At 42.7% G+C, this 26,095-nt stretch overlaps 1 protein-coding gene across 2 annotated transcripts in view; it reads right to left on the bottom strand.

Annotated features, from left to right (window-relative positions):
* PPP1R1A (protein phosphatase 1 regulatory inhibitor subunit 1A) overlaps positions 1 to 26,095 on the bottom strand; it is a 137,271-nt gene that overhangs the window by 31,186 nt on the left and 79,990 nt on the right. For both annotated transcript variants that reach the window (XM_075265859.1, XM_075265858.1), the window contains exon 2: positions 14,344 to 14,404. In XM_075265859.1, coding sequence (XP_075121960.1) covers positions 14,344 to 14,404 — 61 coding nt within the window. The remainder of the gene's footprint in view (positions 1 to 14,343; positions 14,405 to 26,095) is intronic.

The following is a 26,095-nucleotide window of genomic DNA, read 5'->3' on the forward strand; positions in this document are numbered from 1 at the left end:
ATGAATAGGCCTAGTTGGCAAGAGGGAGTGTCTTTAGGCGAATGTCGTGAGGTGAATCAGCCTGAAGAATGAGCATCTCGCTTCTATTTCTGGGAGCCGGAAGAAACAGCTCCCAGAAAAAAGAACTGACTGACTCCCATTGATTTCAATGGAAGCCATCTTTTTGTCCAGGATTTTGAGGCAGATACAGCCTCAAAATCCTGACCAAAAACCCTGTGTGAACTTACCCTTAAAGGGGTTTCCCAGCTCCAACTTGGTCTTTCATCGTTTGGTCTTTACATGATACGTCATCTGTATGTGATTTATGGGGTCCTGCACCTGAACCCCACACAGTTTTTGCAGCAGCCTGCGAGTGCTGGGGATGGGTGGCATATGCAGAATCGCTCTATTTGAAGTAATAGGATCGGCACAGCAGCCCCATCAACTGCATTGTGATGGTTACAGTGAATCGCAGCACCACTCCTATGAATTGAATAGGAGCATTGTTGCGCATGCTTTCTGTCCATAGCACCAGCTTCCGACGCATGGACCCATGGATAGGTTATCAGTAGAGATGAGCAAACACTGTTCGGATCAGCCGATCCGAACAGCATGCTACCATAGAAATGAATGGAAGCACCTGTGACGCCGGCTGGCCGCCGGAAAAGTCAGCATCACAGGTGCTTCCATTCATTTCTATGGGAGCGTGCTGTTCGGATCGGCTGATCCGAACAGTATTCGCTCATCTCTAGTTATCAGTACAAAAACTCAGTTTCGGGGACCAGAAAATCCCTTTAATTATACAATGAGATAAAATTACACACTGGTCAATACAATTGACCTGACAATCATATAATCCCTGTCAAGTGTTGTGCATCTATTGAAATTATTAGGACCCATGAACGATACTTGCTGGGCACCTTGATGGCTATATATTTTTATATGTATACTGCTAATACCAGTCTTTTGGTAGTTTAAAGGAAGTCTGTCAGCAGTAAATTGGTTATAAACCTAATCCCAGCACCTTGTAGAGGTGATTATACAGTTTCCAAGTATGCCTGTGATATTCAGCTTTGGAGCCCAATTCTCATGTAAATTCTTGTTATATTTATAGGCAAACGAGGGTAAAAGTGCTTTGGGACATATCTTATCTTGCCTGGTCTTTGATCTTAGCACTAGATTCCCAGGCAAAATGCGTTCTCCCTCATTTGTATATTAATAAAACAGTGATTTACATGAAAATGGGACGCCAAAGCATAACAACAGAGGTATATTTGGAAACAGTAGAATCACCTCTACAATTTACTGGGATTAGGTTTATAATCAGTTTATTGCTTGCTGACAGACTCCCTTTAAGTCATGACTCTACCCCGGTGATGGTCAACCTGTCATATTTGTAGCCTCAAGTTGTGACCCTGTTGATATCCTTAAACACGTATGGGACTGTCAAAAGTAACCAAGTAGAGTGCTCGTCTATGTATATTGTTCCAATAGACTATGACTGGAGTAGAAGAGTATGTATGTGAGTGACCATTGCTCCATTCTAATGGGAGATCCAGGACCCCGCAGTGGGACCCTAGCAATGATATGGATTGGTGATAAGTGTTGATCTAGGCACAACCCCTTTAAGAATTCTTTGCCTATATATCTAAGTATCTATCTGATTATATCTGTCAGTACATCTAGCTGTGAGTCATCTATTGCCGGGTACAGGTGCACCATATATGACAGCCAGATTGGCTCCTCTGACTTCCTGTAATACTTCAGTAATTAGTCATGATTAAGTTTAAATTATAAATAAAGAAAAATGTACTCATTTACTAAGAGATGCCAGGCATGCAGGTGCAAGACCCCTCCGCCACTCATATATAGTCACCACCAATAGCTCTGACAGTGCCAACATCGCACGCCTGCCATCATTCCCATATGCTGTCATTTGAGCAGTGTTTATGAATATAGGGAAATGGATGATACTGTGTTTGCATGCTCATGCTGATGCCAGATCCAATATCAGCCCACCCTGCTCAAGCTGCCATACAATTAAGATTTTAGCATAAATTGTCGTAAAATTATCATAGCAAATCCACACTCCAGTGCTCTCAGCTAGAGCCAGGTAGGGAGACAGCAAAGGACATCTGAGGTCATTCTTGTATCGCTCCATGCCCTGCCAAGGATCACTGTGCTGGTGCTTAGAACTGTCAAGCTGTGAAGAACTTGCAAATGTATATAACCTCTGCACGGCTGAAGCCGACTGTCCAGCCATAGGCGGATATTGTAGAAGGATATTTCTACCTAATTACCTGACACCAAGTAAAGGTAGAATTGTTAGAATTTTCTGTCTCATGACTCAGCCTAAGTTCACATCTGTTGGAGACTCCTCCGAAAAAAACACCAAAAAATGGCCTACAGGAGTATTCTTTCCATCTGGTTCAGTTCTAAAAATTGATACCCAACAGACAGCTAGCAGACCTAGCATTGTATTCAATCGGGTCAGCCGGTGTAGCCGCTAAAACAGCAGTCCATCTCTCCATTATTTGGATCCCTTGATGGACCTGAATGACAGAGACCAGTGCAGATGTGAACCTAGCCTTATATAAAGACATAGCAGTACTGAGTTTGTTACTAGCAACATGAGGATTGAATAGTTAACACTGTTGCTTTGCAGCCCTGGAATCCTGATAGGGCCACCAACATTATCTGAGCCTCATGGGGGCAAATAGACATGGTGCCCAAAATCCCTCTTATGTTTATCAACTTCCATCTAGTAACCCATTGCCTACATTTGGTGTACAACCATGTACGGCTGTTTTATTTCTTCCCATTCAAATTAATTGTGCTCAGTTGCAATACCAACCGCAGCCACTACACAATGTACGGCACTGTGCTTGGTAAATAGTAAAGAGGTCACACGAATCAATATTATAGTTGCAGATAATCCCTTTAAACACTGCTTCCATTTTCTAAGTGAAACTTCATGCTATGACTGGTGGAGCCCCTGGCACGAATATCATCCCGACGGCAGGACTCCCACTTTCTACAACATACGATAGTAATAAAGGGCAGTTCATTTGGAATGTAGATGGTGAGCCCCAAAGAGACATTACTGTAGAACATGGTGGCACTATAAAACTAAATACATACATTTCTTATAAAGTTACATTATTTATCTGTAGGTTTACAGACAGGTTTGATAGGCAGTATATGGTAGATCCAAAGCAGATTTAGAAAATGGGTAACAGTGAATGACAGCAATGTTCTGCAGCTTTCTAATATCATTTGTATTTCCATTCTTCACTATTTTCCTGCTGTCAGGTAATGAGAACACTAGTTTATATGTATACAGCTAGTTCTGCTCTCATCTACAGTGGATACAGCTATAAGCTGCCAAGGCAAGGCTCTGTAAAGCTATGTTCACATTTGCAGTGGAAGCTCTGTCAGGGGTCTTTGTTGTGGATCCTGCATTTTTTTACACTAAAGATAGACTGCAGACACCTTGTCGGGAATCAAAGGTGAACATCATGCAGTATTATACCGTAAAACACTGCCTGCACCCTGTGCATATATTATATACAGTACATTGCTTTTGTTGTATCAGGTCATTAAAGTGTAAAAAATATTGTATTTTATGTTATCAGTAATTGTTGTATTTTATGTTTTTTTTCTGCTTTTATCCCTATCTCTGTCTGCTCACCCTCCCTTTGCTAAACTAACTTTCATGTGAAAATCTCTGATATATCTGACTCAAAATGGACTGCAAACCACTTCACTCACATGATTTATGTCTATAGAAGTCTATGGAGAGACGTGGGGCAGGAGTGAGCAGGAAGTTCAGGACACAAGTGAGGGAAGATATTGAATAGAAGCATTTTATTACAAGTGAATCACTCTACTCCCATCACTATAGGCCAGTTATGTGGCAGATTCTCCTTTACTTACTGTGTGCAGTGTATGGCAGCTAGTATCCAATGACTAGTTCCAAGAAGAATGCAACTTACAGATACAGCATACAGAGGGTTAAACTGCTATAAACTGCAGACTATAAGTCATGTAATGACCAGTGTCAAAGTCCAATGTTGCCGTCAAAAGAATCAACTTTTTTTCGATGTGCATATGAGCTATTCAGTGCACTGTAGTGCCCATTTTCGCAGCTGGTCAACACACATCAGGACCTATCATTATGTTAGGTAGTGGCACATTAAATATTGATTTTCTCAGCAGAAAGATTGGACTTTGATTCTAAAAAGGTATGTTTAGTATGGTGGTAATGGCATATAAGTGGTTTAGAAGAGATTTTGATGGTGGTAGGCTCCCTTTAACCTCTTGCTGTGCTAAGATCCTCAGACTCCATCTGACCTTTGCTAACGCCGCTAGTAATTGTGGACAAGTGTTGTATTGTTATATAGTGTACAATACTTGAGGGAGACCATGATGACAAAGAGGAACAGTTAATACTAATAAGCTATATATGGACTAATAAGGTATTTCTGCTATAGCAGGCTCCGCTGTCACTTGATTAATTTGCCCCTTAAAATTCCAAGTAAATTAATACAAGGTACGTTTTAATCAACGCCAACATATATTATTCTAAAAATTGCTACGAGGAATAATTGAATACCTGCCAGGCTTTTAACAAAGTCTTCTCGTGTCATGTCTTACTTTCCTAATAATGAAAGCAAAGGCAAGTCTGTGACTACGGACCTGCTTATTATAAAGGAGGCATGTTCATTGTATTCTCTCTACAGTGTAGGCTGCTTCGTATAGAACGTATGATGGAAATGCTTCCTCTACAAGTACAGAGAAGATACAAGATCGGGAATAATACCCCCCAGTTATTTCTCATCTGCAAACACAGACTGGTGTCTGCTCTATTATAGAGAGAACACAGACTGACATGAACAGCGCTGACAACTCATAGAGTATTATATTACTGGTTAATAGTGAGTGGGACCATACAGCTTGGAGAGCTCCTCTGGGGTGGGACACTTTGATGGGGTTTGCCCCGCCCCTAATGCCGGCCTGAGATGTACACGGAAAATTATAGAGCTCTGCTACATTTATGCTAATACTGTCTGGTAACACTACTTATAGAATCCCCACCATACTAGTTAACTGTTTAAGAGTCTAAACTAGAAAAACGGCACAGGTTTTGTTATAGAACATTCTGTGCTACATTGTTTTATTAGATTTATAATGTTACCACTGTAACAATCTCTGCACAAATTGTTGGCAAAAAAACAAATGATAAAATATACTAACAAATCTGTAAAAGAAAAAATATAGTTAATAAAAAGTCTGCTGTTAATTTATAGTTTTAGGTAGTTTTATTTTTAGCGATACTTTGGTTTAGCATAATTATTGATACAGACACCTGCCCCACCAATTTCAGTTTTTTTGCATCCTTTAACAGGTGCTGTATCAAGGATTTTGGCACAGTTGGAATTTTTGTAAACAGCCCCCGCCATTCCTGGGCAATCAATGCGGTTAATTGGTACCTCATATACTAATTAGGCTGTGAAGTGGGTGGTCTTAGACAGGGACAGGAAAATAGTGTGAATGACAGCTCTCATTCCAATCAGAGGCAGACATTGTTATAGTTCAGAATCACATCCCCTTGCCTGTTTTTGCCCAAGACCACCCACTAAATAGCATACCTGGCATTAAAATTAACTGCACTGAGTGCCCAGGAAACGTAAGGGCTTGAGAATGGATTCCAACTGCACCGAAATCAGTGTAGTGGTGCCTGCTAAAGTATACAAGAGCTGGAGTGGGTGGATGTGGTGAAAGGTCCTCTTGAAAGCAACATCTCATCAAAATATCTAGACAAGCTACTGAGGACCTTAAAAAGGTTGTTTGGGGACTGTTAATTTACTTACCTGTCCTGGGTTATTGCAGCCGATGAACCTGGAGGTAATTTTGTGAGATTGGTGGAAATGGGCGTAGAGACCTTGGAGGTAGAGGGCCATTTTGGATCACATAACCCGTGGATTGTGATATGGTCAGATTACCCTGATTCATCAGCTGCTATAACCCAGGACAGGTAAGTAAATTAATAGTCCCCGGACATAGTAGGGGACTCACAATAGACATACTGCTGAATTTTCCTGACCAGAAAGACAGTGCTGAAAAAACCCCACACAAAACCATATCTGCAGGAATCACTGGCAGTCTTCTGCTGCTTTCATTCTCTACATTTATGGGATGGGAATGGGACTCAAAGTAGCTGCAATAAACCCTACACAACCACAACCAAATATACAGAGCTATGTCTGGAAAACAGTGTCGGGAAATGGCACTCACTGGAGCACTGCAGCCCCTTTAGTAAGATGATTGACGGGGCGCTGGAAGTCTGACCCCAGTAATCTAATATTAGCAATTGGAAATAAAAATAACTACATTAAAGGGATCCTATCACTCACACACAATTTTTTCTAGGTACCACGTCGGAATAGCCTTAAGAAAGGCTATTTGTCTCTTACCTTTCATCGTCTTCTCCACGCCGCCGTTCACCTACAATCCCAGTTTCTCTTGGTATGCAAATTAGCTCTCTCGCAGCACTGGGGGCGGGCCCCAGCGCTCAAACAGCACTGGGGGCGTCCCCAATGCTGCAAAAGAACTCTCTCCAGCGCTGCCTCCATCTTCGTTAGCAGCGTCCTCTTCATCCTCTTCTTCCAGCGGTGGCTTGTAACTTCTAGGCCTCGGGCCTTGGGTAGAACAGACTGCGCATGCCCACAGGCCACGAGAAAATGGCCGCCTACAATACTGTGCAAGCGAGATAGCTAATTTGCATACCGAGAGAAGCCGGGATTGTAGGCGAACGGCGGCACGGAGAAGACAACGAAAGGTTGGAGACGAATAGCCTTTCTTAAGGCTATTCCGACGTGGTACCTAGAAAAAATTGTGTGTGAGTGATAGGATCCCTTTAACATGTGACACCTGGAAGGTATAAAGAAAGTACTCCAACTTCTCCTTTCGGCTAATTCCACTCCTAGCTTTGGATCAAAAACACGGCAAAATCTTCAACGAGAACGCATCCTTTTGTGTAGCCATAAAGCTGCTTCCCACACACATAATACAGATGCATTATAGCCCAGTTCTAGGAATGTATGGTGCAGTATATCTGGTGCAGTATAATATTATGGCCTTAAGTTATTCCATTGATGATACTGGTAAAGGCGTCAATGAAATGAGTGCAGTACACTTTCTGAAACATCAATAAACATCAATGTGCTAAACACCATAAACCCTGATTCTGGCAACAAGTCATCTCCGCAGCCACCTCTACCTAATGTATGCCGGTAATTAGTAATTGTTCCAAAAATAGTCATGCGAAAATAAATCCTGAAGATCTGCGCTATTCACGAGCACAGGAAAGATGGGACAATGAGGCGCACTGAAGATTATATTAATGTGACTATACAAATTTTTCATTATGAATGAAAATCGCATTGCGAGTTCTTGATCTGGAGCTTACAATGTATAATTAGGTCACAGCGTGCGAGCAGATTGTTCCATGAAGACAAGACTGGATTGCCTATAACAGAACGACACATGCGTATATAGAAATCTACTAGCAAACGGAAATCAAAAGAGGAATTTCTCTGAAGGGCAGGCTGAACTTTCAGATAATTCTAGCATTTCTAAACATTTTTACAAAGCGCTGCCTGCCGGATATTGACCTTTACAGTGGAAAACTTAGGAGTCTAATTGGGAAAAAAAAAAAGAAAATCCACTAAATTCTAGAAGTGCTTCTGGGTAAAACAATTATATGTAGAATGATACGCTCAATGGTATATAAGATAATGCCACTCAGTGCAGAATATAGGTAAAAGAAGCATAATTGCCTATCAAGATAAAGCCCGAATGTGGATGACAGTCATTGTCAAGCATGCTTACCACCATTGAGTTCAGCATGGTGGAAGGAAGAAGAGGAGGAAAGCTGGACCAATTAAGCCTCGATTCACAAGACCGTGGTGGAAAATAGCCGTGATAAATGAACTCTTTGCACTCGAGTGGTGCCCGTTTTTACGGATCGCTCATACATTTGAGTGTATTGAGGGATGTGTGAAAATGGACAAAAATAGTATTGTCAGGACACGGAGTCACCGCGGTCTCCTTGCTGCGCGGCGCCTCCCCTGGAGACGTGTTAAGAGTTCTGTTGGTTGTGCTTAGGTGATTAAGGGTTAAATCTTTTCCCTACTCTCAGTACTCTATGCCATTAGCCATCATAGGTTTTGGGTGTGTTTTTCTCTGCTGTTGTTTAAACCCCACCCAGGCTTGTATCCTTGCCAGCCATTCACTTTGTGTTTCCTGGTCTCCTGCTCTGTCAGATATCCTGTCTGTGTATTTTTCGGTCTGTGTATTAGTTGCTGTGTACCCGGCTTGTATTTGACTATTCTTTGTCTTCTGATTTGGTACTTCATTCTGATATCCTGGTTTAACCCTCTGCTTGTCCGACCTCACCTTCTCTATTGTGTTCTCGCTGGGACTTGTTGTCCTCCCTGGTTCCATGCTATTTTGTCTTTTGTTTTGCATTGCATTACACTGTGCTTTCTGCTTAGGTGTGACCCTCGTTACTCCAGCCCCTAGCACTTTCAGGGCTTCCTCTTCCTTCACCCTAGCCGCCTGGACAGTAGCGTAGGAGTCATGGCAGGTGCACTCCAAGTAGGGAGTGCATTGGTCTGCCTCACCTCAGATATAACAGCATAGTTCTAGCCGCAGGGCCTACGACCCCTTTTGTCTTTAGTTGCACAGTATTGCATCCCAGCTGTATCATCTTGCACCGCCTGACCCTGACCCCAATCCTTACAAGTATATTGTCAAAAAAAAAATCGGTCATGTGAATAGCCTCCATTCACACTGAATTCAATGCAGCCATGTGACGAATGATTATTAATGTTGTGTGAATGTAGGCTAAGACTTTGAGTCTTCTTCAGAAGTGTTAGCTATAGCCACTACTGTATGCTTCTGCTGCATGGTCACTGCTATATTGGCATTACAATGATTTCAGCCATCCGACGTTCTGGAGGCTAGCAGACCCGGCAAACTGGCCACCATGCTAATGTGATATAACCATCAAGATTAATGACTAAACTTTTGGCTAGTCTTTGTGTCATTAATAAATTTTGTAATATACTTTATTAACAATGTCGTCTCCTTTCTGTGAAATCCTGCACCTCTTTATTCCTCCCCATTCTTCTGTATTGAGAGCTGTTCTCTGCCTGTTATATCTCGGGCGGTACAAAATGTAGAAACTTGCTTTTGGTGCCGTATGAAAGCAGATATTCTCTTCTGAAATGTCAATTTTTGTAATTTTGTTCTTATATTTAGTTCTAAAAAAATAGATTTTGATAACTGCGTGAGATATGTATTTATTTTACTTATATAGCACCAATTTATTCCATAGATTTTTTACAGATATTATCATCACTGTCCCAAGCAGGGCTCACAATCTACATTCCCTATTAGCATATCTTTGGAGCTATTTTAAGTATTAATACAATGTTGTTATTAATTATTAATTTCTGAGACTTTGGTGTATTTTATTGGATGAGAGTCTGGGCCCAGATACTCTGCTACCCTGCTCGGCCAGTTTGTTCATCCTTTAGTAAAAAATCTTGATCATAAATGTATAATATTCTTATTATCCATCTTCTTATTAACATCGAGGAAATGTATCTTACAGAATAGATCTAGATGATTCACAGCTTTACTTCCAAGTTGCAAATGAGTTCTACTATTGAAGGAGTCATATGTTAATGCAGTGTTCCACATGGATCTCTGTACGTCTATGTATTCAATTAATTACCAGCTCCCAAGATTAATTTAGTAGGATTCATTATTAATTGAGGATCCCATTACTTCCCAGAAACGTATTACATGGTTCATTATTTCATTTTAACCTTTAAAGGATCCTGAGTATTGCTTCTATGTGGGAGGATGGTCTGACGGTGAATAAGGAACCAGCGACTTGGGCTCCACAACTTACCGTACTTAAAGAGAGTCTGTCACCAGGGTGAAGTATATTAAACCAGCAACACAGTTAGATAGATCAGACTGTTACACTCTGTCACCCATGAAAATTCATGCCACCATCATAGGTGAACAGTCTGGGATACAAAGGGAGTGTTCTTGCTAAGACCTACACAGTTTTAATGTGGCGAGACAATTGCATGAACACAGGGTCGGGGAGAATTTTAGCTTAGCTCCCTGGCCTTGCCACTGAAGGAAGGGGGGAAGGAGGCCATATTAGAGTAGTATGAAGAGTAGCCGTTTGGAGCAATGGAGTCGCCCTCAGTGTTCCAGACTGTTCAATTGTATATTAGAGAGGACCTTTCATCACTTGGGGCACATGCGGTTTTATATACAGTTCACTTTCGGCTTTCACGATCTGTTCCCCTGATGAAGAGTTATCGGTGCCGGTACCGTAGCTCTTCACCGTCAGAAGGGCGTTTCTGACAGTCAGTCAGGAACGCCATTCCTCACAGCAGTGCCTATAGCGCTGTACTGTGAGAGTGGTGAGGAACGCCCCCCCCCCCCCCCCCAGTACTCGTCTGTGGACGAGTACTGTGAGGAGAGGGAGGGGCGTTCCTCACCCCTCAATTTTTTTTTAGAACTTTCCTCTGTTATTCCTATTAGAAATTTATGAATAAATTTACATCTGGGTGCAACCCCTTGAGGTTTTGTCTTACACAGTCTGACACTGTACTGCCAGTACGAGACTGTGTGTAGATGCTCCTCTTTGATATGGGAATAGAATACCAGGATCATAAGTAAAGGCACAAGGGTCCAGGTGCACAACTTAACCCCACGACTAGGGTTGAGCAATTGGGATCGGAAGATCGTAATCCGATTGACGATCGAGTAAATTTCACGATCGGATGGAAGATGATCGGAAATCGGATTTTAAAATCGATCCTGAAATCTCAAGAAAGGTTCAACTTTACCCATGACCATTAGCATTTATATTCATTTTTCAGTCTGGGCCCAAACTAATATTAAGAATTGTTCACAACATTTCTGTGCAGACACACGTCCCATAATTTACATCCTCACCAATAGTAATCGTGCCCCATTTGGTTGCACAGCCTCCCCCTACAGAATCCCTCCTTGACTATATACTGCTGACCAACCACTGTTTTATGCCATGAAAGAGTTCATTTTCTGCTTGACAGTGGAAAACTGTGTTATAAATCTATACATCTCAGCTATGTCAGAGGGCAGGGGGCATAAATTTATGACCCCTGAAAGACTGTCAAAGCCAGCTGTCAAAGGAAATCAGAGAGAAGATCAACGAAGTTTAGCTAGGCCTTGCGTTTTGAGGGTGTCCTATGGGCCCCTTTGGCTTCTGGGCCCACTGCGATTTCTATAGTTACACCAGTAACACCCAATTTTGCAATTGAGAAATTGACATTTTGGGTTGGAACAAAGATATTTCACAGCATACTGTAGACTGGCCAATAAGTGGTTGCTTAGTGGTTGTTTAGACGGAACAACTCCCTGCTATAAACGGTTCTGTCTACCCTGCACCAACCAGGTCAAGCAGAATGTAACATCTTTTCATTCGCCTTTAGCACTCTCTAAAACTAAATGAACTCAATGAAGACGTCAATGAACAATGGGGCTCCAATTAGATGACACAGATGCTCACATTAACCCCATCTTAACTAGTACGCTCAACAATGGCCTGGAAGAAGTACCAGTTTCTAAAGTTCTTATATTAAAGATATAAGAAAGGATTCATTTTCAGATGCTGTAATAGTTGTGGGAAATTAAGGTGTTTTGTGCCTTCCAACCATTCAGGCATCCTTGAATATAACAGATGGTCTTATTTTATTAGTGAGACAGAAAGAGGGGCAATTAGTTCACCTTAGCAAAGCTGGTACCCCTGAGGGGAACCTGGGAATTCTGGCTTCTCATTAACCTTAGTACTACCCCTGTATAGCTGTACACTGCAATACACAAGGGCCTGTATAGAAAACCTAATGAATTACATCAGACTTGAGGCATATGTATAAAATATCCCAAGTTTCATGAGTAGTAAGTCATTAAATCCAGTCTAGAAGTTTAATCTCTATACAAGTAAGTGCTATCTAGAATTATTACAACAAACCAGACTTCTTCTGATCTATAGGCTGCATATTGTAGAGCAGGAGGAGTTGAGAAGATTGACATATAGTTTTATGGGAAGAGGTTCAGTAGAACCAGTCATTTCTTCATTGAAATCTCTGCTCTTTCTACGCTTAGAAGTCACAAAGGTGTTCCTATCAGTGATTGATAACTTTTGCTGAATCCAACTTTTGCTCGTTCCCATCGGCGCCCAGTCTCCGTTCTGCAGGTTTCCGTTTCCTGCACAAAACTGAGCAGGAGACGGAAACCTGCAGGACTCTCTCACCCATTCATTTGAATGGGTTTGAAACATGTCCGGCCGTGAGATGCGGTGAGCGTTTTATGTTCTCCGCCGCGAAACTGTTTTTTTTTTGGACACAGTTGGACATGAATTACTCTGTGTCCGGTTTAAAAAAAACGGTGTCGCAGCAGAGAGCATACAACGCTCACCGGCGCACACGGCCGTACCCGGTCTGACAGCTTTCTATCTTCTTCAGGACAGACTCCGGGCGCTAGTGTGAACCTAGCGTAACATTGTCTTCCTTCCACTGGCTGCATTACATAGACATGTTGTTCTGGACGGTGGCTCAGTGCTTACCACTGTTACCTTACAGCACTGTGGTCTTGGATTTCACTCTGTATGGAGTTTCCATGTTCTCCCCCTGTATGAACTATTTTCCTCTCATATGCTACAAATATATACTGATAGGCAAATTGATCCATGTGGGTGTCGGAGATGAGCGCCTGTATGGCAGCCACTAACTCCCCTACTCCACAACACTTCCCGTGCTTTGAGTGCCTTTATAAAAATCACATTACAAGTGTCTGTCTTATAACTGTGCTAAATATGTTGCTTAAAGGGGATCTCTTCCACTCCATTTTAAAGTGGTTATGTAGGGTAATATAACGCTTACCAGTGCATTCCCTGTTTTTGATACATTTTAATAATATATAAGCAGATCCCCAAAGCCCTAACAATTACATTTGCAGGGAATGCCGGACGTCTCTCCCATTCCCATGCCATAACCTGCTGCCATTCAAATGTAAACTAGATCCATGTCATTCCATTTTTTTTTTTAACATGCAACTTGCTTGCCACATTATTGTGACTGGTAAAATGTGAAATAACAGTGTACATGTAAACCCAGTCTATCATAGTTTGTGAGGCTACACAAACATATGTCCATTCAGTTTAGACTATCTTCCTGCAATGCCGATCTAGGCAAAAAATCCCTATGAGGTAGAATTGAATTTCCTCACTTTATGGTAAAAAATTCTCCTAATCTATCTAATAAATTTGTTGATGAAACAATGAATGACACATCTTCAGGAATCTAGTAATTATACCTGTATTATTATTATTATTATTATTATTATTATTATTATTATTATTATTATTATCATTATTTTTCCCTAATAAAAAGTTTTGGTAATTTCACTCTAGTAGGAGGTTGGCATACAAAGTGGACTAACATCACAGGACGGAATGGTTAGATTTATACACCAATTTTGTCATACATTGTGCAACATTTGATATAGTTGACCCAATTTACAGAAGCTCAGGGGTTAATGTATCAAGAACTTCACTCCAGGATTCTGTTAAAGGGTTAGATTTATCATACATTTGTCAGTTTCTGGTATGAAATGTATAATAAAAGTCACCCATTTTGGTGCATGGCATTTTGTGACCGGTGGTGATCTGAGATTCAAACACACAAGGGGAATGAAATAGTAAATCAAATAAAATTTTAAAGACTGGGTTGGAATGTAAGGTGGTCGGTTTAGCAAGATTTTTTTTTTTTTTTTAAGTTTCAATAACTGTCTCAAGTAAGGGGGTGACATAGAAATTGTAGTAACATCTCAGAACTGAAGTGCTAGACTAAAAGATGTGTCAAATGTATCATCCATTTGCATAACACAAACTCCAGCAAATCTGACTATAAAAATTTATTCCTAAAAGCCTTCAAGACTTCCATATTAAATTGTGCTAAAACCAGCAAACACTGTTCTCCAAGATGAGAAAAGTAGAAACTAGACAAAAAAGTGGCGTGAAACAATCCCATGATATATTGCTCCATTAAACTAAGGACCAGATTTACCATCCAACAACAGTCACTGTAATAAAAACTGGTGGTATATCATGAAACAATCTTAATTTAAGATTCAGTAGATAGAAAACATTTCTGATAGATGAATCCAGTATTTGATATCTATACAGTATATGATACAATGTATAGTATAAGATAATATGATGTTTACCTGGAGAAGACTGGTCACTGCTCAGGACAAGCGTGGCAGGAGTTGGTCTACGTCTGCGGATCTAGTGATTGAGAAGGAAATGTATTTATTACTGTAGGTTGCATTTACAATAAACTAAATTTAACTAAGTCTAGTTACTGTACAATCGGTGGATAATTTTATTACGAATGCTATAAAACCTTTCTCTCATGAAATACATAGGAAAATTGTACAATTATTGGAAGACTTTTGGCTATGACAATGGCAAACACTTGTAATGAGTCTTTATTAGAGATGAGCGAACAGTAAAATGTTCGAGGTTTGAAATCCGATTCGAGTAGCCCTTCAATGTTCGACTACTCGAATCGAATATCGAACCCTATTATAGTCTATGCGGGAAAATGCTCGTTTCAGGGGTAGGCAACATTCGATCAAATTATACTTACCAAGTCCACGAGTGAGGGTCGGGCTGGATTCTCCGAGAAGTCTTCTCCGTGCAGCGTCCCCGCGGCGTCTTCCGGCTATGAATTCACTCTGCCAGGCATCGGGCCTGGGCAGAGCTGACTGCGCATGTCCGCACTACAAGCGGACATGCTCAGTCGGCTCTGCCCAGGCCCGATGCCTGGCAGAGTGAATTCGGAGCTGGAATACGACGCGGGGAAGCTGCATGGAGAATACTTCTAAAGGTAGGAGAAGAACCAGTGTTGATTGGCCGACTGTATAGCATTCGGCCAATCAATGCTGGTTCTGCATCGAACTTTTCCATTCGAATAGCGAGTGGTACTCGATCGAGTACGAGTATTTCGAATACCGTAGTATTCGATCGAATACCTACTTGATCGAGTACTACTCGCTCATCTCTAATCTTTATTACACAAAAAGACCAAAGCACATGGAGAAATGTGGAGTAAAGCCCTCATCCCCAAAAGGAACTCATCCCCAATACTCAGTGTTTGTACCTTCCAGTATACTTTTGCCATGTGGGAGCAAATCCACCCATGGACGGATTCAAGCCAAGGACCCCAGTGCTACAAGCCAACAGCATAACCAGTGCACCACCATGGTTATGTACATGCTACCCTTCAATTATTATGCTTAGATCCTTAAATGTCTGAAATTTCCCCACTGTGGGACTATTAAAGGATTATCTCTCTCTTAAAATGGTTGTCATCTAATGTTCCTTATTTTGAACTATGAAAATGATCAAGAGATTTCTAGAATCTTGGAGTTTGAAAAGTCGTATTTTATGGAGAAATTGGCCATATGTCAACTTCTTTGTTGAATAAAATCGTTGGTTCACTTTTTAAGATGACATTTCAAGAAAATATATCCTGGATACTGGTTATATGGGTTATGCATTACTATTGTTCTCCTCTTCTGACATGTCTGTTCTAGTTATGAATTTTATTACCTATAAAATAATTCGGGAACATCATTTCCTACCTGCCTGAATTTCCTCCTAGAAGTTTATGGATTAATTGACAATTGGATATTAGCATTTTGCTTGTAAAAGGAAGTGTGTCTCTAAACAGTCATGTCAGGAGACATGTCATGTTACATAATGCCCATGGACCTTTGTTGGGTACGATGAATGTACATGATGAATAAACCGCTATAGTGCTACCTCATAGTATCCTGGTTAATCATCCATATCTCATAGACCTTTTACTGGATTGTATGTGTAAGGCAATGGGGAACACTGGCATGTCATGTTCATTACAACTTGACATGATGTATTCTTTGTGACATGACATGGTAGCCTGAACCATAAAGTGTGCATACAGTCAGCAACAATGCTCAGGTAAGATGTCGCCAATCTAATAATGCTTAACACAAGGCGGGGGGCACAAAAGGTTCATTAACATGTGACATTTCTCTGGCAATACAGACATCATTGGCTACAAGCTGTCTCAGTGGGCAAAATTAATACATTGTTTGCATGCGGCTGGTCAATTTTCAGCCAGTTTTGAAGTCACGGGGGAATACAATTTACTCCATTAATTCTATTAAATGCGTGGAAATTCTAACAAAATAATTGCTCAATTTTCGCATTGAATGATTTCACAGTGGTGCGAGTCTTGTGTGTGCCTCATATTATTACTGAGGAAAAACAGCAGAAAGGTCGTCGCTGATCTTTAAATAACCCCAGTTGTCAGGCAGCTTCATCCTTGTGCCACATCTATGACCATGGCTGAATGCCCAACTATGTAGCACAGCTCATTGGACATTATGGATGTGTCCATGTACCATGCCAAAAGCCAATGGAAGAATCAGCTTTGCACTAAGACAGATCATTAGTCATAGTTTGTGTAATTCTATTGGTACTAAGTCAATCCAGATTTTACTCAATGTTGTATTTTTGATAAAACTATTGAGACCTCTAATACGCTGCTCTGAAAGCTAACAGACTTTATAAAAAGTTGCATATGCTAGGTTCACACCTGCGTTGGGGTTTCTGTTCTTCGAGTCCGCTTGGTGACACAAAAAATGGAAACCCAATCTGCTTAAAAAGCTGTTACCAGTGGAAACTCGCAGACTAGAGATGAGCGAACAGTGTTCTATCGAACACATGTTCGATCGGATATCAGGGTGTTCGCCATGTTCGAATCGAATCGAACACCACGTGGTAAAGTGCGCCAAAATTCGATTCCCCTCCCACCTTCCCTGGCGCCTTTTTTGCACCAATAACAGCGCAGGGGAGGTGGGACAGGAACTACGACACCGGGGGCATTGAAAAAAATTGGAAAAAGTCATTGGCTGCCGAAAACAGGTGACCTCCATTTTAGACGAATAGTGGATTTCAAATCCGGGTCATATGAGAATGTGAACTTTGTGACTATGAGACAGGGATAGCTGTACAGGCAGGGATAGCTAGGGATAACCTTTATTTAGGGGGGAATGTTATTAAAAATAACTTTTTGGGGCTCTATCGGGTGTGTAATTGTGATTTTTGTGAGATAAACTTTTTCCCATAGGGATGCATTGGCCAGCGCTGATTGGCCGAATTCCGTACTCTGGCCAATCAGTGCTGGCCAATGCATTCTATTAGCTTGATGAAGCAGAGTGTGCACAAGGGTTCAAGCGCACCCTCGGCTCTGATGTAGCAGAGCCGAGGCTGCACAAGGGTTCAAGCGCACCCTCGGCTCTGATGTAGGAGAGCCGAGGGTGCACTTGAACCCTTGTGCACCCTCAGCTCTGCTACATCAGAGCCGAGGGTGCGCTTGAACCCTTGTGCACACTCTGCTTCATCAAGCTAATAGAATGCATTGGCCAGCGCTGATTGGCCAATGTATTCTATTAGCCTGATGAAGTAGAGCTGAATGTGTGTGCTAAGCACACACATTCAGCTCTACTTCATCGGGCTAATAGAATGCATTGGCCAGCGCTGATTGGCCAGAGTACGGAACTCGACCAATCAGCGCTGGCTCTGCTGGAGGAGGCGGAGTCTAAGATCGCTCCACACCAGTCTCCATTCAGGTCCGACCTTAGACTCCGCCTCCTCCGGCAGAGCCAGCGCTGATTGGCCGAAGGCTGGCCAATGCATTCCTATGCGAATGCAGAGACTTAGCAGTGCTGAGTCAGTTTTGCTCAACTACACATCTGATGCACACTCGGCACTGCTACATCAGATGTAGCAATCTGATGTAGCAGAGCCGAGGGTGCATTAGAACCCCTGTGCAAACTCAGTTCACGCTAATAGAATGCATTGGCCAGCGCTGATTGGCCAATGCATTCTATTAGCCCGATGAAGTAGAGCTGAATGTGTGTGCTAAGCACACACATTCAGCACTGCTTCATCACGCCAATACAATGCATTAGCCAGTGCTGATTGGCCAGAGTACGGAATTCGGCCAATCAGCACTGGCCAATGCATTCTATTAGCCCGATGAAGTAGAGCTGAATGTGTGTGCTAAGCACACACATTCAGCACTGCTTCATCACGCCAATACAATGCATTAGCCAGTGCTGATTGGCCAGAGTACGGAATTCGGCCAATCAGCGCTGGCTCTGCTGGAGGAGGCGGAGTCTAAGGTCGGACCTGAATGGAGACTGGTGTGGAGCGATCTTAGACTCCGCCTCCTCCAGCAGAGCCAGCGCTGATTGGTCGAGTTCCGTACTCTGGCCAATCAGCGCTGGCCAATGCATTCTATTAGCCCGATGAAGTAGAGCTGAATGTGTGTGCTTAGCACACACATTCAGCTCTACTTCATCAGGCTAATAGAATACATTGGCCAATCAGCGCTGGCCAATGCATTCTATTAGCTTGATGAAGCAGAGTGTGCACAAGGGTTCAAGCGCACCCTCGGCTCTGATGTAGCAGAGCTGAGGGTGCACAAGGGTTCAAGTGCACCCTCGGCTCTCCTACATCAGAGCCGAGGGTGCGCTTGAACCCTTGTGCAGCCTCGGCTCTGCTACATCAGAGCCGAGGGTGCGCTTGAACCCTTGTGCACACTCTGCTTCATCAAGCTAATAGAATGCATTGGCCAGCACTGATTGGCCAGAGTACGGAATTCGGCCAATCAGCGCTGGCCAATGCATTCTATTAGCCCGATGAAGTAGAGCTGAATGTGTGTGCTAAGCACACACATTCAGCACTGCTTCATCACGCCAATACAATGCATTAGCCAGTGCTGATTGGCCATAGTACGGAATTCGGCCAATCAGCGCTGGCTCTGCTGGAGGAGGCGGAGTCTAAGATCGCTCCACACCAGTCTCCATTCAGGTCCGACCTTAGACTCCGCCTCCTCCAGCAGAGCCAGCGCTGATTGGCCGAATTCCGTACTCTGGCCAATCAGCACTGGCTAATGCATTGTATTGACGTGATGAAGCAGTGCTGAATGTATGTGCTTAGCACACACATTCAGCTCTACTTCATCGGGCTAATAGAATGCATTGGCCAGCGCTGATTGGCCGAATTCCGTACTCTGGCCAATCAGCACTGGCTAATGCATTGTATTGGCGTGATGAAGCAGTGCTGAATGAGTGTGCTTAGCACACACATTCAGCTCTACTTCATCGGGCTAATAGAATGCATTGGCCAATCAGCGCTGGCCAATGCATTCTATTAGCGTGAACTGAGTTTGCACAGGGGTTCTAGTGCACCCTCGGCTCTGCTACATCAGATTGCTACATCTGATGTAGCAGTGCCGAGTGTGCATCAGATGTGTAGTTGAGCAAAACTGACTCAGCACTGCTAAGTCTGCATTCGCATAGGAATGCATTGGCCAGCCTTCGGCCAATCAGCGCTGGCTCTGCCGGAGGAGGCGGAGTCTAAGGTCGGACCTGAATGGAGACTGGTGTGGAGCGATCTTAGACTCCGCCTCCTCCAGCAGAGCCAGCGCTGATTGGCCGAATTCCGTACTCTGGCCAATCAGCACTGGCTAATGCATTGTATTGGCGTGATGAAGCAGTGCTGAATGTGTGTGCTTAGCACACACATTCAGCTCTACTTCATCGGGCTAATAGAATGCATTGGCCAGCGCTGATTGGCCAGAGTACGGAATTCGGCCAATCAGCGCTGGCTCTGCTGGAGGAGGCGGAGTCTAAGATCGCTCCACACCAGTCTCCATTCAGGTCCGACCTTAGACTCCGCCTCCTCCAGCAGAGCCAGCGCTGATTGGCCGAATTCCGTACTCTGGCCAATCAGCACTGGCTAATGCATTGTATTGGCATGATGAAGCAGTGCTGAATGTGTGTGCTTAGCACACACATTCAGCTCTACTTCATCGGGCTAATAGAATGCATTGGCCAGCGCTGATTGGCCGAATTCCGTACTCTGGCCAATCAGCACTGGCTAATGCATTGTATTGGCATGATGAAGCAGTGCTGAATGTGTGTGCTTAGCACACACATTCAGCTCTACTTCATCGGGCTAATAGAATGCATTGGCCAATCAGCGCTGGCCAATGCATTCTATTAGCGTGAACTGAGTTTGCACAGGGGTTCTAGTGCACCCTCGGCTCTGCTACATCAGATTGCTACATCTGATGTAGCAGTGCCGAGTGTGCATCAGATGTGTAGTTGAGCAAAACTGACTCAGCACTGCTAAGTCTCTGCATTCGCATAGGAATGCATTGGCCAGCCTTCGGCCAATCAGCGCTGGCTCTGCCGGAGGAGGCGGAGTCTAAGGTCGGACCTGAATGGAGACTGGTGTGGAGCGATCTTAGACTCCGCCTCCTCCAGCAGAGCCAGCGCTGATTGGTCGAGTTCCGTACTCTGGCCAATCAGCACTGGCCAATGCATTTCTATGGGGAAAAGTTAGCTTGCGAAAATCGCAAACTGACAGGGATTTCCATGAAATAAAGTGACTTTTATGCCCCCAGACATGCTTCCCCTGCTGTCCCAGTGTCATTCCAGGGTGTTGGTATCATTTCCTGGGGTGTCATAGTGGACTTGGTGACCCTCCAGACACGAATTTGGGTTTCCCCCTTAACGAGTTTATGTTCCCCATAGACTATAATGGGGTTCGAAACCCATTCGAACACTCGAACAGTGAGCGGCTGTTCGAATCGAATTTCGAACCTCGAACATTTTAGTGTTCGCTCATCTCTATCGCAGACCCCTTAAAATATAATGGGGTCTGATGGGTTTATGGAAAGGGTGATGGAATAGCCAGTATAGCCAATGATTGGTTACAGCGGTCACAGGTCTGTGTTTGCATGTGATTGCTGGAGTTCAGGATACAGAGACTGGCAATGGACCAAGTACAGTCAAAATGGGGATTGGTAAGGTCATCATTACTTCCTTGGTAATTTTATAATACTCTAAGTCTATGTTTACATCGGTTTCGGAATCTCAGTTTGGAGCCTCTGATGTAGAGTTTTTCAGAAGTCCTGGATGAAAAAGTCCTGCAAGCCTGACTCTTTCTTCCGCTGATATCTATGAAAATATAAGAACCACTCGATGGACTCCATTATAGTCCATGGGGACCCTCAGGATTTGTTGTTGTCCGATATTAGACAGACTGTTTTTACCATTTTCTGCTTCTGCAACGGACCAAAAACATGAAGACAACGATACAGGCATGAGAGTGCCCAAAGGGTTTTGTTTCCTTTTTATTAAATTATACGACTGAGCAACCCCTTGAGTTAAACTCCTCTGGTGGGTTCTCAGCTTCTATAGGGTGACTCTTTGTCACATCTAATGAAGGAAATCAAGATTCTTACTAAAAGCCAGAAGGCTTTATACACTCTGCTTCACCCTACAATGTACTAGGGAATGAGTTGAGTTTGGGGGTTGTAACATGGCATTGATACATCTGTGTATCATGGGTGAATAAAGCCTTTATTATATGGAAACCATGTAGACCACGGCTCCACATGAACTTTATAGAATTATTGTAGATATCCATATCATGTTTCCTCCTTTTTTCTTGTGTAACAGTGAGCAGTAATTTTGTGTGTTATACTTCTACATCTATTTTATTGAGGGCACCAGATGCATAGCCTTCCTAATTCCTTGTGAGATCATCCCAAATTTGACTTTCTGGAATATTTTCTCCACATCTGCCACAGTATAAATAACCACAAACCAGACATAATCTCAACCTAATGTTCCTGATGTATGATCCAACTGTCAGAGGCACAGTATAGTCTATAGACTAAGAGATGAGATAGATATCCATAGCACTATACAGATATTAAATTGTGAGAATATAGGTGTCTTTATTCCTTATATAGATTTACCACATAGAATATAGCCCTCAGATATGGAGAATATAGACTAAAGAAAATCTTATAAAAAATACCATGAATCTAGCATGCTCATACACTGACAACACAAAGGGCAATGACAAAATATTTGACAAATTATGGTCATTTAGAGATTCATTTACAAGCAGCGGCGTAACTAAAGTCTTGTGGGCCCGGTGCAATCTTTTGTCCAGGGCCCCCTACCTCATCCCTACAGCGAATTCTTGATCATGATGGTTACGGGTGCTAAGGAGTTTAACCATCCTTAGTGTGGTTAGGGTCATCTGTGTGTCTCCTTGGCTTATGGGCCAGATGGAAGCTGCAATCTCAATACTGATGCCAGTGCTTATGGGCCCCCCTAAGGCTCCTGGTGTGACTGCACCCTCTGCTCCCCCTCAAGTTACACCCCTGCTTATAAGTGCACCCTTACTCTTACAAGGCTGTCTTAATTAATTTTTATGTGACTATTAGAGATGAGCGAACACTGTTCGGATCAGCCGATCCGAACAGCACGCACCCATAGAAATGAATGGAAGCACCTGGCACGGTGACCGGCCGCCGGCAAAGTGTACGTGCCAGGTGCTTCCATTCATTTCTATGGGTGCGTGCTGTTCGGATCGGCTGATCCGAACAGTGTTCGCTCATCTCTAGTGACTATGCATGCACTCTATTTGGAGCTTCTATAGAAGAGAATGGAGAGTTTGCAGCTTAAGGGCTCATTCACACTACGTAAACGGCAGCTTATTCTGAACGTAAAACACGTTCAGAATAAGCGGCGTATAAAGCAGTTCCATTCATTTCTATGGGAGCCGGCATACGAGCGCTCCCCATAGAAATGAATGGGCTGCTTTTTTCACTACGAGCACTCCCATTGAAGTGAATGGGAAGTGCCGGCGTATACGGCAAGCTCTGCTCATGCCGAGCCGTACACGCCGGCACTTTCCATTCACTTCAATGGGACTGCTCGTAGTGAAAAAAGCAGCCCATTCATTTCTATGGGGAGCGCTCGTATGCCGGCTCCCATAGAAATGAATGGGAACTGCTTTACACGCCGCTGATTCTGAACGTGTTTTACGTTCAGAATAAGCTGCCGTTTACGTAGTGTGAATGAGCCCTAAGAGTGGGTACCTTTCCATCCACAGTGAACACAGGACGGGGTCCCTGACTCAAAGAGTCCTAAAATTGGAAACTAGATCTATAAGACATTTGAAGCATATCTTATACAGAAGAGTTCTAAAGGAATTTTCTGTTCCTCTAATGTTGATGACCTGTACTTGGAATATTTACTCAGGGGATTTATCTCCCAGGACCCCCACCGATCAGCTGTTTATGTGTGAGATGGAATACCCATCAAAATACTTTGTTTTTTCTTACAGGATATAACTTGATGAGTGATTCAATACATTTACAAAGTCACATGTAAACAGTACAACAGTGTAAGAATGATTATAATAGAATGGTGATATATTTCTTGAGCTATTCAGAACAACTGCCTGGTATAATAACTCTCTAACATAATCCACAAGTGTCTGTTGTTCTACAAACTGTAATTGTTCTCATCAAGCATCCGTCTCAGCGACTGCAAATTAATGTTTTACTGAATGAATGACACTTTTAATTCATGCAAATTAGCCTGATATTTGTCTCAATGACCTTAAACATCCTTGTACAAATTAGACAGTAGTGTCTGCAATGAGAAGAGAGAATAGGGATGTGGCGGCTCCATAGACCACCGCTAGCGTAGCATCAGACTATAAGGCATGGGGCCAAATATTGTTACCACACATTAAAAGTGTATGAGACAATTGATATCATCGTATTATAATAGTTTATTATTTACTTATTTAGAATACATGTGTAGGGTAATAGTAGGCTGGCACCAATGTCTGCAGTTCCAGTAAGTATTATAGGAGAATGGTAACCAATGTTCATGCTTTATTGAGTTATTGTAAAGGGGGCCGTAGAGGTCCTTCGCGGGAATTGATCAAAAACACCACCGATGCAGGGCAGGGTGCAATTTTCTTGGTCAGATCATTGGGTGAAGGCACTGATGAATATGTCATTTCATCCACATAGGGAACAAGTGGCACATTTTTTTCTGGAAGAAGCAGCTGAAATATGGCGATAGGTTGTCAGGGACCTATGTCCTGATTCTTGTCGGCACAGATGCTGCAACTACTGTCTAGGTTAGGCCTAAATCTGGGCCTGCTGCTAAGGGGAGGATGTTCTCATTGCTGCTATTAATACATTATTTATTTGTTGTGGTCACTTGTAAAGCGCCAACATAATCCGCAGCGCTTTCATTGTTCCTTATAAGGCTCACAGTCTTTATTCCCCATTTGGCATGTGGATAAAGCCATGAAAACAAAGGGAGAACCTACAAACTCCATGGATCAGATTCAACCCTAAGACTCCAGCACCGCAAGGCTAACCAGTGAGCATAAGGGTTATCTCCATTACAGACACATTGAAGGTACCTCGATTGGTCACTAAGCGCCATGCTAGCAAATTTTTATGACATTGATTAAGTTCATTCAGTAAATCATTTTCATGAAGCACCATTCCTGGCTGCGAGACTGTCATTCTTAACTTGCACATCAGTGGAAAATTTCCATTGACGTGTCTCTAAATAACATTTGTATGAACTTCACATTGTGATGTCTGAACGTGACAATTACACAAAGATAAGAGGTGCTACATAGTCATTGCTTATCTCTCCCTGCAGAATCAGCCTGTTGCAGATTGCAAGGTCTTTTTCATGTGCCAACCACTGACAGCTGCAGTGTGCTACATGGAACTGCGCCCCTGCGATTGTAAAGCAACAGAATACTGGTGAGGATCTGACCACTAGACTCCCGTTTTCTTGATCACTGGGGCTTCCAGTTGTCAGATCCTCATCCACCAGACATGTATCACCTATCCTTTGAACAGGTGATAAAACCTCTTTCCTTTGGAAATTCAAACTGACATCTAATATTACTATTATGCTCCATATAATATACACTACAGAAGCTTGCCACTCTTGTCACTCCTTCCCAGTCCCAATTTAAAAACTGCAACAATTGGGTATGTGTACTGCTGCTTATCCATTCCAAGTCTGGGAGTGCCTAAGATGGTCAAATATAGCACTTGGCTATCTACGACAGTCTCATAGAGAATGAATGATGGACCAGCGCAAATATTCAATTGCCACTCCCTATTCTCTTGATTGGGTTCCCAGGGATTGGACTCACAAATCAAACCCTTATTATTTTTCTGTAGAGAAAAGGGTTTATTATGACATATATGATTTTATAGAGAAGTCAGCCCACAGAACCCAATTTGTTAAACATCATGTTAGCCAAAGCAATATTACTCTAATGCCAAATCCATTACATTCAGACAATGAATGGACACTAGCTGCCATTAGGACAGAAATACAAAATGACATACTGTATACAAATACAATAGATGGATAGATGATGGGTAAGTTCAAATGATTTAAATGATTTATCCATTGCACATATGGCTGCACATATGGGGTAAATAGCATAACACTTTGTGATAGCATATCACGAAAAACTGCTCATTCCATGGCACACACAAACGTAGATATGTTCAGCTAAGATCAGTGACATAACTAGGAATGGCTGGGCCCCAAGGCAAACATATGACAAACATATGGCAAACATATGACGTGGGCTTCCTCCCCGCCCGTACAAACCACATTCCTGCACACAGTATTATGTCCCCATAGTGGCCCCTGCACACAGTATTATGTCCCATAGTGGCCCCTGCACACAGTATTATGCACCATTGTAGACCATGTATGAACAATTATTATACTCTAGGGCTTTTCAGACCCAAAGTATAATGATCAATTTAGATTAAAGGTGTTTGGCCATGTCAGTGTGTCAACAGTGCCTGGACCAGATCAGATAATATGCAAATCTGAACACAAGCCACTGAGGGTTAGCTGTGTGTTACACAGAGAGATAACAGCCCTGGCTTTCTCAGAAGCTGAGATAAGAGCAGTGTAATATAGTATGTGAACATTAATTCATAACAGTCGTGAAGCCATGTCATTTATCAGGATAAAAAGT

This window comes from Leptodactylus fuscus, chromosome 2 (assembly GCF_031893055.1).
Source record: "Leptodactylus fuscus isolate aLepFus1 chromosome 2, aLepFus1.hap2, whole genome shotgun sequence".
Classification (NCBI taxonomy): Eukaryota; Metazoa; Chordata; class Amphibia; order Anura; family Leptodactylidae; genus Leptodactylus; species Leptodactylus fuscus.